This window comes from Corythoichthys intestinalis, chromosome 4 (assembly GCF_030265065.1).
Source record: "Corythoichthys intestinalis isolate RoL2023-P3 chromosome 4, ASM3026506v1, whole genome shotgun sequence".
NCBI classification, from domain to species: Eukaryota; Metazoa; Chordata; class Actinopteri; order Syngnathiformes; family Syngnathidae; genus Corythoichthys; species Corythoichthys intestinalis.
Window position 1 is genome coordinate 28,385,039 of NC_080398.1, and position 14,129 is coordinate 28,399,167.

The 14,129-nt window shown below is 37.6% G+C and overlaps 1 protein-coding gene across 4 annotated transcripts in view; it reads right to left on the reverse strand.

Moving 5' to 3' along the window:
- Positions 1 to 7,569: 7,569 nt before the first annotated feature.
- cacng7b (calcium channel, voltage-dependent, gamma subunit 7b) overlaps positions 7,570 to 14,129 on the reverse strand; it is a 34,808-nt gene continuing 28,248 nt past the window's right edge. For all 4 annotated transcript variants that reach the window (XM_057834355.1, XM_057834354.1, XM_057834353.1 and 1 more), the window contains one exon: positions 7,570 to 8,945. In XM_057834355.1, the coding sequence (XP_057690338.1) occupies positions 8,523 to 8,945 (423 nt within the window). In that variant the 3' untranslated portion in view covers positions 7,570 to 8,522. The remainder of the gene's footprint in view (positions 8,946 to 14,129) is intronic.

The following is a 14,129-nucleotide window of genomic DNA, read 5'->3' on the forward strand; positions in this document are numbered from 1 at the left end:
TTAAAGAGGCACTGAATGGTTTGAGAAATGGTTTAAAAATGAAACATGGATTTGTACAGGAGGTAAGATGTCAGAATAAATCCTCATGCAAAATGATGATGGTGGACTTTTTAGAAGGAAAAGACTACAGTTTTATCCAGAAAAGCCGAAATGGCTCTTACGGTGTGGAATTGCATGCATGAAAAGATGTGCAATGATCTGAGCTAAAGGTTTCATTGATGATGATTATAATTATGATATATCTCTGCAATGTCACTTTAATGAATTAAACAAAAAAACACGTCTTCTGTTGGTTTTCAATCATCTCACAGTGGTAATAATTTTAAAAACTAATTTCCAAAACATGTGAAAATGTGTCTTCAAACAGTAAAATTGAAAATGGAAGACTACTTTCATGTTAAAAAAAAAGTTGTGCATATGATAAATGATTCGTATTACAAAAATTGGTGAACTTTCCTTGACAAAAGGCCTTTTTCGCTACATGCTTCACGAGTCAGGTAATTATAATAAAAATGTGTCTACCCTGTGCTTCCATTTGTGCAGATGACTGTCTTAGAGTAATGCTACAATATCTGTTCTCACCAAAATGAAGCAGGATTGAGTAAACATGTAATGCCATGTCATTTAGTAGAAAATATATGTTGTTTTTCCGAGTTCAAAAACATGAATACAGTGATCCCTCGTTTTTCGCGGTTAATGGGGACCAGAACCCACCGCGATAAGTGAAAAATCACAAAGTTTTTTTGTTTTTTTTTGTCTGTGTGTTCAATGTATTTATTCTGATTTATCATTGGAAAGATATATAAATATATATAAAAAAAAAAACTGATTTTATGGGCTTCAGCACCCATTAGCATTGTGTAATTATTGACATCAACAATGGCGGCCTACTAGTTTTTTTTTTGTTTTTTTTTGATTGAAAATTTAACAAATTTTATTAAAACGAAAACATTAAGAGAAGTTTTAATATAAAATTTCTATAACTTGTACGAACATTTATCTTTTAAGAACTACAACTCTTTCTATCCATGGATCGCTTTAACAGAATGTTAATGTTAATGCCATCTTGTTGATTTAGTCTTATTATAACTAAATACAGTACTTATGTACCGTATGTTGATTGTACAGTGTCTTGCAAAAGTATTCGGCCCCCTTGAACCTTGCAACCTTTCGCCACATTTCAGGCTTCAAACATAAAGATATAAAATTTTAATTGTTTGTCAAGAATCAACAACAAGTGGGACACAATCGTGAAGTGGAACAACATTTATTGGATAATTTAAACTTTTTTAACAAATAAAAAACTGAAAAGTGGGGCGTGCAATATTATTCGCCCCCCTTGCGTTAATACTTTGTAGCGCCACCTTTTGCTCCAATTACAGCTGCAAGTCGCTTGGGGTATGTTTCTATCAGTTTTGCACATCGAGAGACTGACATTCTTGCCCATTCGTCCTTACAAAACAGCTCGAGCTCAGTGAGGTTGGATGGAGAGTGTTTGTGAACAGCAGTCTTCAGCTCTTTCCACAGATTCTCCATTGGATTCAGGTCTGGACTTTGACTTGGCCATTCTAACACCTGGATACGTTTATTTTTTAACCATTCCATTGTAGATTTGGCTTTATGTTTTGGATAATTGTCCTGTTGGAAGATAAATCTCCGTCCCGGTCTCAGGTCTTGTGCAGATACCAACAGGTTTTCTTCCAGAATGTTCCTGTATTTGGCTGCATCCATGTTCCCGTCAATTTTAACCATCTTCCCTGTCCCTGCTGAAGAAAAGCAGGCGCTAACCATGATGCTGCCACCACCATGTTTGACAGTGGGGATGGTGTGTTCAGGGTGATGAGCTGTGTTGCTTTTACGCCAAACATATCGTTTTGCATTGTGGCCAAAAAGTTCAATGTTGGTTTCATCTGACCAGAGCACCTTCTTCCACATGTTTGGTGTGTCTCCCAGGTGGCTTGTGGCAAACTTTAAACGAGACTTTTTATGGATATCTTTGAGAAATGGCTTTCTTCTTGCCACTCTTCCATAAAGGCCAGATTTGTGCAGTGTACGACTGATTGTTGTCCTATAGACAGACTCTCCCACCTCAGCTGTAGATCTCTGCAGTTCATCCAGAGTGATCATGGGCCTCTTGGCTGCATCTCTGATCAGTTTTCTCCTTGTTTGAGAAGAAAGTTTGGAAGGACGGCCGGGTCTTGGTAGATTTGCAGTGGTCTGATGCTCCTTCCATTTCAATATGATGGCTTGCACAGTGCTCCTTGAGATATTTAAAGCTTGGGAAATCTTTTTGTATCCAAATCCGGCTTTAAACTTCTCCACAACAGTATCTCAGACCTGCCTGGTGTGTTCCTTGGTTTTCTTAATGCTCTCTGCACTTTAAACAGAACCCTGAGACTATCACAGAGCAGGTGCATTTATACGGAGACTTGATTACACACAGGTGGATTCTATTTATCATCATCGGTCATTTAGGACAACATTGGATCATTCAGAGATCCTTACTGAACTTCTGGAGTGAGTTTGCTGCACTGAAAGTAAAGGGGCCGAATAATATTACACGCCCCACTTTTCAGTTTTTTATTTGTTAAAAAAGTTTAAATTATCCAATAAATGTTGTTCCACTTCACGATTGTGTCCCACTTGTTGTTGATTCTTGACAAAAAATTAAAATTTTATATCTTTATGTTTGAAGCCTGAAATGTGGCGAAAGGTTGCAAGGTTCAAGGGGGCCGAATACTTTTGCAAGGCACTGTATATATCCATCTTGTGTCTTATCTTCACTGTCACAGTGTATCAAATACTTGTTCTCCTCACTGTATATATATATATATATATATATATTTGTATATGGCGGAAAACAGAGAAGACTGAAAAAGCAGTTTCTGCTCTTGCACTCCTCTTTAAAAGAAACTGCTGTATTTTAAGCCAAACAACTGTTGTATTTGATAGAACAATATGACTATATGCTGCCATAGCAGAATCAAGGCGCATTCAGCCCCCAAACTATTTTTAATTTGTCCGTTTTACCCTGGAAACCCCCGTTTACAGAGGTCGCGCAGCCACTTTTGTTCCAACCCAGCCATAAAACTAAATTAATTATATTCATTGTTAGAAATGTCTGTCATTTTTAGCTTAGAATCATTACTTGACATCTAATATTTCTTAAAAAAAAAAAAAAAAAAAAAAAAAAAAAACAACTTCAAAAAAATTATTTACTCGCATATTTTTAACTTTTAAACAAATGACGTCACAATGAAAAAAAATGGTGTCGTAAATAAGTCACGGATTTCTACCTCACAACTATCGCTTAATTGTATTTTTTTTGTTACGGTCGCATTTTTTCTGATATGTTATATGATAAATAATCGATCAAAAAAAAAAAATAAATAAATAAAAAAAAAAAGTTTAAAAGGGTAAATACATGAAAAAGAAAATCTCAACCATTCCTTGATGTCTGCGATTTCTGCATCGCTACCCTTGTTATATTACAATGTTTCACCCATAAAATCCCACAAAAATCCAGCTGTGGCCATTCACAGCTGTGTCTTGACACTCTGATACATGCCACATAAAGTTTTTTGATCGAAACAATGGTAAGTATGCGGTAATATTTCGTTAAAGTCATGGCGTCTGTAATTCTGCTCTCACGTGCTCTCACCTCCAAATAGGGTTTTACTGTTTATTTTTATTTATTTATTTTTTAAATGCCCTCCAGTTCAAAATTTTTCTTCCTCCAGGAAATTGAGATTTTATTCTTTCCAATGACCACATGCATATCGGACAATTCTGAAATTTGGCCAAATTGTGGGTCTCAGGTTTTCCGCCATATATTTCGTAGTAACCATTCTTACCACAAATATGTATGTATGTATGTATGTATGTATGTATGTATATTTATATATACATACATATATATAAGACGTTTTTTCACTCCCCAACTATAAAAAAAAAAAAACTTTTATATATATATATTTTCATAAATGGTTTTTAAGCACTTCAAATGTAATAATTCGGATAAGTTTTAAACAAGTTACTGTCCCGCAGAATTATTTTTAAACAGGAATAAAGCAGAAAAATGCTTGGCTTTATTAAATGCTTCATTGAGTGAGTCCACTCAACTCCAATGCTGCTCACTTACACACAATGAGTTGCCACAGCAACTGTTCAACAAATTAAACGATGATTGATGCATGCGGTGCTTGAAGGTTGGTTCTCTGGCAACATAAAACATCAATGTCTGTCAATCATTGTTGACTTTAATAAGCAACTCCAGTGCACTCACTGCTGACGAACAACGAGCAGGGAGAGGGAGAGGGAGACTACGCAATCAGCTTGGGACAGCTCATCTTTTTTTTTTTTTTTAATTGAAAAAAAAAACCTGTGATGGACTGAGGGCGCAAAGATCGAAGCTCGATGTAGCGAGGGATCACTGTATTATCTTTTTGTACACTTTACAAAGCATACACACCCAAAATTAGTACAGGAGACAAAATGACACTATTGAGTCGGAATTACTGTAAATATTAGACATGAGAATGACTTTTAACGTTTTTGTACTGTATTCCAATCAGCACAATTTCAACTTTGCAAACTTGTCTGACAATCGAACATGTCCAATTACTTCCATTTTATAACGAGAGGCATGAGTTAGAAGGGTTTATTCCTTTTACCGCCCTCAGTTGTCTCCAATTCGTTTGGAATGCTTACAACTGGAACATGTAAGAGGGAAGCAAATAACTTGTATCCAGGTTTCAATTTTAACTCATTGGCTGCCATTGACAGCCCTAGACGACCAATCCATTTTGACTGGGAGGGGCAAACAGTGCTGTCAATGCCAGTGAATGAGTTAAGAGTCTTCTTTTTTCTCTCTCAAAATGGTGTCACCCCACCTTTGCTCCCAACCAAATGGCAACTCTCAATACTAGAGTCATAGACTTCACTATCAGTTGACGAAACAGCTCCTACAGACATTGCGCCACGGCTTCCCGTAGGGGGCTTGGCCAGGCAGAGGATCGTGACAGCTTTCACTGGGATAAACTCAAACACACGCTGCATTCTAACGCCGGATTAAGGTGGAATCAGAATGAAAGTTTAAGTGCATACAAGCAGGCAGGAGTGTCTCAAGAGCGACTTGGTCGAGGATTCCAGGTAATTATTATATAAAATAGCAACATGCATGCACTTTGAAATATTGTGAAAACAATAACATGAATTTAAATAATTTGCGTAACTTACGCTTGAAATATTTACTTAAAATAAATGATAACTGCCCGTTTATTTGCTTTTAACCAAGATCCTAGACCGTTTTATGTTCATACCTATAGAAATTCGGGGATTTACGCAAGAACAAGCAAGTTTTCGCCTTAAAAAGTTCTTTGTTTCTTGATGTCCGCTATGTTGGATTTTGTATCCATACACAATAGCGTGATTTACATTCAAATAATCAGGTAATATTCAGCCAACTGCCTGTTTTTTGGCGAGAAACTGGTACTTTAGGCATTTCTGCATTCATAAAAAAGAATTAGCCTTTTACGTGTTTTATTTAATGTAACATTTCAATATAAAAATGACGAGGGCCAGATAGCCAGCAAGGCGTGCTGAGGCAATAGTGACATCGGAATTCAACCTATTTAAGTTGTGATTGTATATAGAAAAATGCAAAAATTACTTTTGTTGAGTAAAATTAAGATGATTCTGCATGCTTTCCTCAAGCATTAAGTTTCTGGTGTGAAAATTGAGTGATTTATCAGCTTTTGAAAACTTAATTGCACTACATTTAAAAAAATGAAGTCACTATTCTGGGCAAAAACCTACATGGTAATTTGAATATAGCTATTGATCCTGAAAATATAGGTGATTATCTCCGCATTTGGTGATTTTTGTGTATCTAGCGTAAAATCTGAAAATTTTATAGTCATTTTCAGTTTTGTTATATTTATATAAAAAATAACTAATCGGGATTTTATTAGGGAACGACTTTGAATTTTTTTATGCCGCTGCTCATGGAGACTCATATATGCCTAAGGGAGGTGCCTGTTTTGGTTTTAGGTCACTAGCGGCTTTGGTTTTGAAAATATTTGAATTTTAAGTGTTTGAAAATTGGCCCCCTACAGACTGTAAACTGATAGTGAAGTCTATGCTAGAGTATATCATAAATTGATTGGATTCGACATTTTTGCACTCTTTTCTACTAAAATCAGCTGCATGGAAGTAAATCTTTGCTACTGAAGTTTGAATTTCTAACCCTTTTATTTTAGCATCGAAGTTCTAACACTGAATTTTTTTCAGCATCAAAATGCAGAATTTTATAAATGTTTAAAAATTCAGTCACAAAAAAAAAAAGCCACAAAATGCCTACTAACATAAAAGTTCAATTGCAGAAGTTTTGTTGCAAAAAATCCAGTCACCAAAAATTCTGTCTCAAAAATTCAATCGCAAAACATTCCGTTGCAACATCCAGGCACCCAGGGAGAAGCAATCGATCCGTGCCTCATTTGCATACTCGCAACATGCTATGACCAACTTTTACTGTACTGTCAGTTGTTCTAGCATCTGAAGACATAGCTGTAGTGCTGCATCAATTAATCAATTAACTCGAGTAATCGATTAGAAAAAAAGATTCGAATTAAATTTTGCTGCTTTGAATATTTGTTTAATTAAAGTGGCGTTGTAATGGTTTATTTTGAAAGTGTTTGCATTCAGTTTTATTAATTTGGGTGGATTTACTGCCCTCTAGTCTGCCACATCTCACATGGCTGAATCCACCTGCTCCATGTTAAGACCAACATAAGCCAAGTTTTTGTTTGTGCTAATGTTTTTTGTTGTTGTTTTTTTTAATGCATTCGTAATTTTGTTATAGTATAGATATATTTAGCCCTTTTTGTGGGAATATGTGTCTGAACCATTTGTTAAGAGCATTATTGGTTTTTTTTTGTTTTTTTTTTATGCATTCGTAATTTAGTTATAGGTATAGATATATTTAGCCCTTTTTTGTGGGAATATGTGTCTGAACCATTTGTTAAGAGCATTATAAATTTTTTTTTAAAAAGTTAGCGTTTTATAGCATTTAAGCTAAAGGACTTTTGCTATGTAATGTACCCAATTCTTCTTTTGTTGTACATAGATCCTTATTTATTTATTTATTTTTATATCATTTGAGGCTCATCTCAGGTATTTTAATTTTTCGTGTTCCTCATCCGATTACTCGAACTAACTAGTTTACCGATTAATCGGCTACTAAAATAATCGATAGCGGCAGCCCTACATAGCTGTATGAACATCTTTTGCTGTGGTTGTTTCTTCTACTTCCTCTCGACGAAATGAAACCAATAACCTTGAGTCTTTGTCACATGACCAGGGAAGAGAAATTAAACTACCAATAACTTGATTGCTTTGACATCCGATTAAATGAAATGGGTATATATTGCTTCTCCCTGGCTACTGACGAAGATGTTGCAGCTTAAAACTGAATTTTTTGCTTTTTTTTTTTTTTTTTTTTTTGTAACTCAATTTTTTGCGGGTGAATTTTGATCCTGAAAATGTTACTTCAAAAAAAAAATGTTTTTTTAAAAAAAACAATAATTAAAATGTTAGAAATTCAAATTCAAACAGCAAAGATTAACTTTCATATTAGTGACCATCCATGGCTTAGTTTGAATAACTTTATCACAAAAACTAAAGTGTTCTTTAAAATGACCTAATCAGTGAAATGAATCATCAAAGAATAATCAATATTTGTTTGCAGTAGTTAACATGTAGCAAGGAACAAGGCAGCAGTCGCTACAGCAAGTTGCCAACAGAGGGTTGATACTGCTTTGGCATTTTAAAATTTGATCCCGGTGACTAAAACCAGGACAGGATGACAGAATATAAAGCTTTCTGGTGTAAGGACAAAATATTTTGTGACGTCAAGAGAATGTAGATAACGTAATCAGCAGGCTACTGCAGAGTCTCTAGGCAAAAGCGTCAGTCCCCCTTTGTCTTTTTCATGTGTCGAAGCCTAATATTATCTATAGTACATGAAATCCAGTGAGCAACTGCAAGTACAATAACTTTAACAAATATATAAAACATAAACTTGATATTTAGGATCGTCGTCCACTTGCATTTCTTTTCAAAACGGTGACAACATTCACATACAATGTTCACCATCTACTGTATTGTTGACTGTCAAAATAATCCTAGTAGGTAACACACCGCTCTCAAAGTGTGACTGATAATGTACGAAATATCCAGTATATTAAATCACATTCCAGTTTTGTAGAAAGATACACACGGCAGGTAGAAAAGTCTGCGTTTCCTCCGTCATGTGATCACTTGCATGTTCACGGGTCCTTCCAGTAAATGCTTTCCCTTACTAATAACGTACTCGACTTTGGCCTGCGCCCCATGATCATTTGGATGTGCTTTCTGTTAAACTTCATTAATCTTCGTTACTTAGATGATCTGTCCACTGCACTTCTTTGAATCCAGGCAGGACGTTTGCCTTCTAAATGGTGTAACGGAGTCTATGCCATTCCCTAACAAGGGGAAGCGCTTGCATGCATGTGCGTGTGGTAGTGTGGTGGGGGTACAGCCGGAGGTGGAGCGGCCATAGACAGGGCCTGGCCTTGGGGATGCGGCGAGTGCGACCTGGGCAGGCTGTGTGTCGGGTACCCGGCAGATGGTGGGGGATTTGGGTTGCCCTGGCCCCCCATGTGGGCGCCGCCACTCTTGGGCGGGGGAGGCGGTGGCCGGTTGAGTTGGATGGAGATGTCGCTGGACGCCTCGGACGTGCTGCGGCCTCGTTTGGGCGGCGGCCATGATGACTCAGGGTGGAGGAACTGACCGCTGTAGTCGCTGCTGTCAGACAGGCGGGGGCGGTAGAGCGCCGGGTGAGGGCGGTACATCTCCTCCTCTGCGTAGCGCTTCATGAAAAGGTAGACGGAGAGCACCCCTGCGCCCTAAAAACACAAAAGCGGAGATCAATATACTTTATCAACACTGGCCCTATCTCTCTATTGGTATCTATATCTATCTATATGTCTATCTGTCTGTTTCATTTGTCATGCTTGATTGCAATCTAGCTAGCTATCAAGCTTGCTGTTGTCAAGGAAGTTCAAGTTTGAACTCCAAGACAAGTATCAGCTCGATAGCTCAAATGAGAAATGAATCAACACAGCCAAGGATTGCCTGCTTCGAATACTTTATGAACAAGATATATATCAGGGGTAAAATTGTGTGCTCCAGCCAGGTGCTGTGAACACGCAGGAGTACAAAGAGTACAAAGAGAATACACATGTCAAGGGTCTTCATATGCTTGTTGATGACTCTGAAACGATACCTACGAAAACGAAAGTGAACTTTAAATTTCTACTCTGTTGGTTTACCACAGAAAAACATAATGAGTTATGACCTTGGGAACTTAGCCGTAGCTGGCACGAGAGGGAGTAAAATCAGATATGGCAGTCCACAGAAGCTCTTTGTATTATGTTCAAAGAAATACATGCGGATACAGTCTCACAAGCATGAATAAAATATTCTTTCACAGCTGTCAAGCAAGCTAGCCGTGAAATTCTTATTTCCATAGATTATATTACTATTAGTAGTGATAATGTGGTAATATTAGTCATCGTAGCAACAGTAATAGTAGTAGTAAAATTAGTTTAATACAATAATAAATAGATAAATAAAATAAAATAAATAATAGTTAAGTAGTAATCGTAATCAGTGGCGGATGCTGGTCTTTCAATGAGGGGATGCTCAAAGTTTGTCTGCCTGTGATTGCTTTGTGACAGTGGAGTGGCTCAGCGGAACTCGCCGCTCAGTCAGGAAGGAAACTAGAGTGTAGGAAGTAAAGTCTTCAAACACAAGCAACTACAAATGAAAAAAACATGAGAAATAAGCTCGATTTTTCGCTAGTCGTTTTTAACAAAGCAAATGTTGCTAGGACGATGATGAAAGTCTCCAGTTATACTCAGAACAATGGAATGAAAATTGAAAAATGCTGCATATTAATACAACAAGATCACTGATTTTCTTATTTCACTGTCAATCAAAAAGGGATTCAGCCTCAGACATACGGTATCATCCAATCATCATGCAGAGAATCACACCGTCTGTTCCAGCCGAGCCGCCCACTGCCCATAGACCCCCAGAGACGCACGGCGTCCGATGGGCGGGATAAACCCTGCTTTTAGCCAGTGACTCGTCTCGTTTTGCTGTAGTGGAGCAATGTATTCTCAACTCTGCAGAAGCACAGCTTCTACACTGTATAAATGACCAAATGAATGAAAAGGAAGTCGCATCATAACCAATGATAAGAAGCTAATTCTGAACAAAAATTTAGTATATGTAGCGTATATTTAGTCATATTTGAACGGGACAGGTCCCAGAGAAGTGGACCTTTTCAAATCTGATCAAGGTCACTTTCGTATGTGGTTAAAATCCGATCTGGACAACCTTTTTCCAGAATGTGGCTGCGGTCAGAACTGTCAAGTCTCCGAAATCAGAATTCATGCAGCAATTCCGTCAGCAAAGCGGGAGATAAATGGAGGACGGCAGCGATGGAGCTGTACATTAGCATTAGCGCCTAGCTTGAACTCGGCTTTTAGGGAAGAGGCGGGCTTGCAAACAGTCAAAATTTTTTTTTTTAAAAATAGGAGGGTGATAAGCCTAAGAATGCTCAGCTTTCTTTCTGTACGCCAAATATTTCAGTATTGCTTACATGGCCAAGAGAAGGGGCAAACTGACCGTATGTGGGTGCATCACCCACGTACAGTGTGTGCATGCATTCTTTCAATCCATATAAACTCTGAATATGAGACCAAACACACATTATTTATGTCTGTTATTTGTGTCCACTTTTTGGAAATCAAAATATGATCACCCCAGAATGACGTAGAGCCAGTATATGTAGTCATTTGTATTGATGCTTCTGCGCACGCAGGTCAATTTGCTCATCTCGGACTGCAAATTAGTGCGCCTGCGTAATACTTCACCGGGCTCAATGGACGAAGGCAGTCTTAACAGACACGCCAAACAAACAGATATGACAAAAAAATCAGAAATGTGCATTAAGACCTAGCCTTATTTGTCCTCCTTTTTGCGTTGGACCTGAATGCAACACACTTGTCTGTTAAGTGGTAGTATTAGTAGTAGTATTAGTAAATTATCACAATTAGGAAGCTTTAATAGTAGGAGTAGAGGTGACTGTAGTGGAAATAGTAATATTGGAAATAATAATGATAGTAGTAGTTAGGGTTAGAAGCAGTGACCAGCTATATCATTAATGATCATGCCTATGTCTGTTCATAGACTTCATAATGATATTGACGGGACACATTCCCAAGACACTGCGCCACGCCTTCAAGTAGGGGGCCGTCCCACACTCCGCTTCAGTTGGCCCAAGTCGGTCGCAGTTATTCTCAAACACATGCAGCGATCCAATGCTTGATTTAGGTTGAAAAAGTATGAAAGCTGCACTGCATACAAAAAGGAACGATTGTCTCAGGAGTGATTTGTTCGAGGATTCAAGTTAATTATTGTATTTTTAGTACCATGCATGCATTTTGAAACGTTGTGAAAAAAATCAATGGGAGAAATGAACCGCTACGGCATTGGCGTCATAATTCACAATATTTACGTGAAATAAATGCTGACTGCCCGTTTTTTTTTTTTTTTGCATTAAACCAAGAATCGAGACTGTTTTACACCCATGTCTATTGAGAATTCAGGGATTTAAGCATTTATTCACAAGAATTTTCAACATAAAAAGCTCTTTGTGGTGATAAGGCGGCGCCACAGTGGCTTAAAGACTAGCAGCACATTCCAAATATTTACGTAAAATAAATGCTAACTACTGTTTTTTTTTTTTTGTTTGTTTGTTGCTTTTAACCAAGAATCGGGACCGTTTTACGTCCATATCTATAAAGAATTCAGGGATTTAAGCATTTATTCACAAGAATTTTCAATGTAATAAGCTCTTTGTTGTGATTAGGCGGCGTCACAGTGGCTTAAAGACTAGCAGCACATTCGTCGGCATATTCACGTAAAATAAATGCTAACTGCCCGTTTTTTTTTCTTTGTTTTTTTTTTTGCTTTGAACCAAGAATCCAAACTGTTTTACGTCTATATCTATAATGAATTCAGGGATTTAAGCATTTATTCACAAGAATTTTCAACATAAAAAGCTCTTTGTCTGTGTTTCCACTCGGTCAGCTTTGACGGAGATATGCCCCCTACTAATTGGCCCCGCGCCCATAGGCGGATCTTCTATTCAGGCGAAGTAGGCGATCGCCCTAGGCCCCCAACCAGTAGGGGGCCCCCTACCAGCTGCCCTTGCCCCAACGAGTAAAGGCTTGGGCCACCGGAGCCAGCAGCACCCCCAACTATTCATCATGTATAATTATGTCAGCATACCACACAAACAAATAACAAAACAAAAAAGAAAGCCATTTGAATGCTGCATTTATATTACCCCCCCCCACACACACACACACAGACACACGCACTACAATGGACTGTTCCACTGCTATCAGTCGCTTAGCTTCATATAGCGCCGTTTAGCTTCGCTTAGCTCCGTTTAGCATTGCTTAGCTCCGCTTAGCTGTTCGTTAGCTTCACTTAACTCTCCTGCTTTTTCACCCCACTAAGCTCGCTATTTTTACAGCTCACTTGCTACTTTGCACGTCGGCTATCGTTTATTTCGAACACATGAGTTGAACGTGCTCTCCATGAGAGCCAAAGTGCAATGAGGGAGAAGTTGAGAATAGGCCGGAGGTCGCTAATGCCTCTTTTAATTTTCTTCTTCTTCTTCACACAGAACATAAAATACACGACAGCACACCCTGTGGCGAAATAATGCAGTATAGTTCCAATCAGTCATACAATAACACTCAACAGCTGGTTAACAGCATTTGCTAAAAATTAAATCTATTAGTGACACCACAAGCAATGACGAAGAATGTTTTTTTACGGAGTGTGAAGCTTTTGGTTAGCGGTTTAGCGAACGTACCTCTGGTGAACATTTCAAAATAAAAGCACGTCATGTTCGTCACATAAATAACGATTTCTGGAGTTAATCCCACTCACTTCAGAATTAATATTATAATATGTTGAGTAAATACTACATAATACAAATTCTACACTAAGAATAGCTTTCAAATGACACTCTTTATGACAAATATGATTGGCAATGAACAATTATTATAATTATTATACTACTATTATATATAATAGTATACTATAATAATAATGCTAGAATTTTTTTTTTAAGAATTGTTTTGAATAATGTTGGAAAGGCAAAGTCAGTTTTCTGAATCTGTTTACTTTCCATTCTTTTGCACTAGTAAATGTTATCAGCGTTTAACCTCATTGTTTATTTGTGATTAATTATTGTTATCTACATAACTATTTGTACTTTAATAAAGAATTTAAGTGTTCCAAAATGGTTTTGTGAATTAATAAGCGACAACAAAAATTTCATTCCTCAATTAGTTTAAAAAAAAAAAAAAAAAAAAAAAAAGATTAGATTAGTCGACTAATTGTTAAGCTAGTCGGCTGACTAATGAGGAGAAAATTTGTCGTTTAGGACAGCCCTAGTGTATTTCCTCCACACCCTTCTCACCTTTTTAACCCCTGACCCATGAAGAGGGCCCCTGGATATGTTAGCCCTAGACCCCAAAATTGCCAAGTCTGCCACTGCCCGCCCCCCGTGTCCCGTCAATATATTTTGAAGTCCGCCACTGCCCGCGCCCCGTGTCCCGTCAATATATTATGAAGTCTATGGTCTGTTGTTAAATTCCCTAAAGACTGCAAATTATAGAGGTAAAATTCTACTTTACTATTTTGTGACAGACAGGCAACTAGTCAAAGTGGCATAAACTCCAAATACTCACGGAAATAAAAATGTGTTAGGTTTTCATTAATTATTGCGCTTGCATACTTACACTACCTTGAGGGTACTCATGCACCTTGAGGCTTTGCAACTCTCCGTGTGTTAGTGCGCCTTCTAGTGGGCAAGTTGATGTATTACAGCTTTAGCAATCAATCAGACCTTCAGTACTTTGACAAAAAAGGTAGTCAAGTATTGAAAACGCTCTCACGTATTTTTAATATTGAATGTTGACATATTTGCACTTCAAATA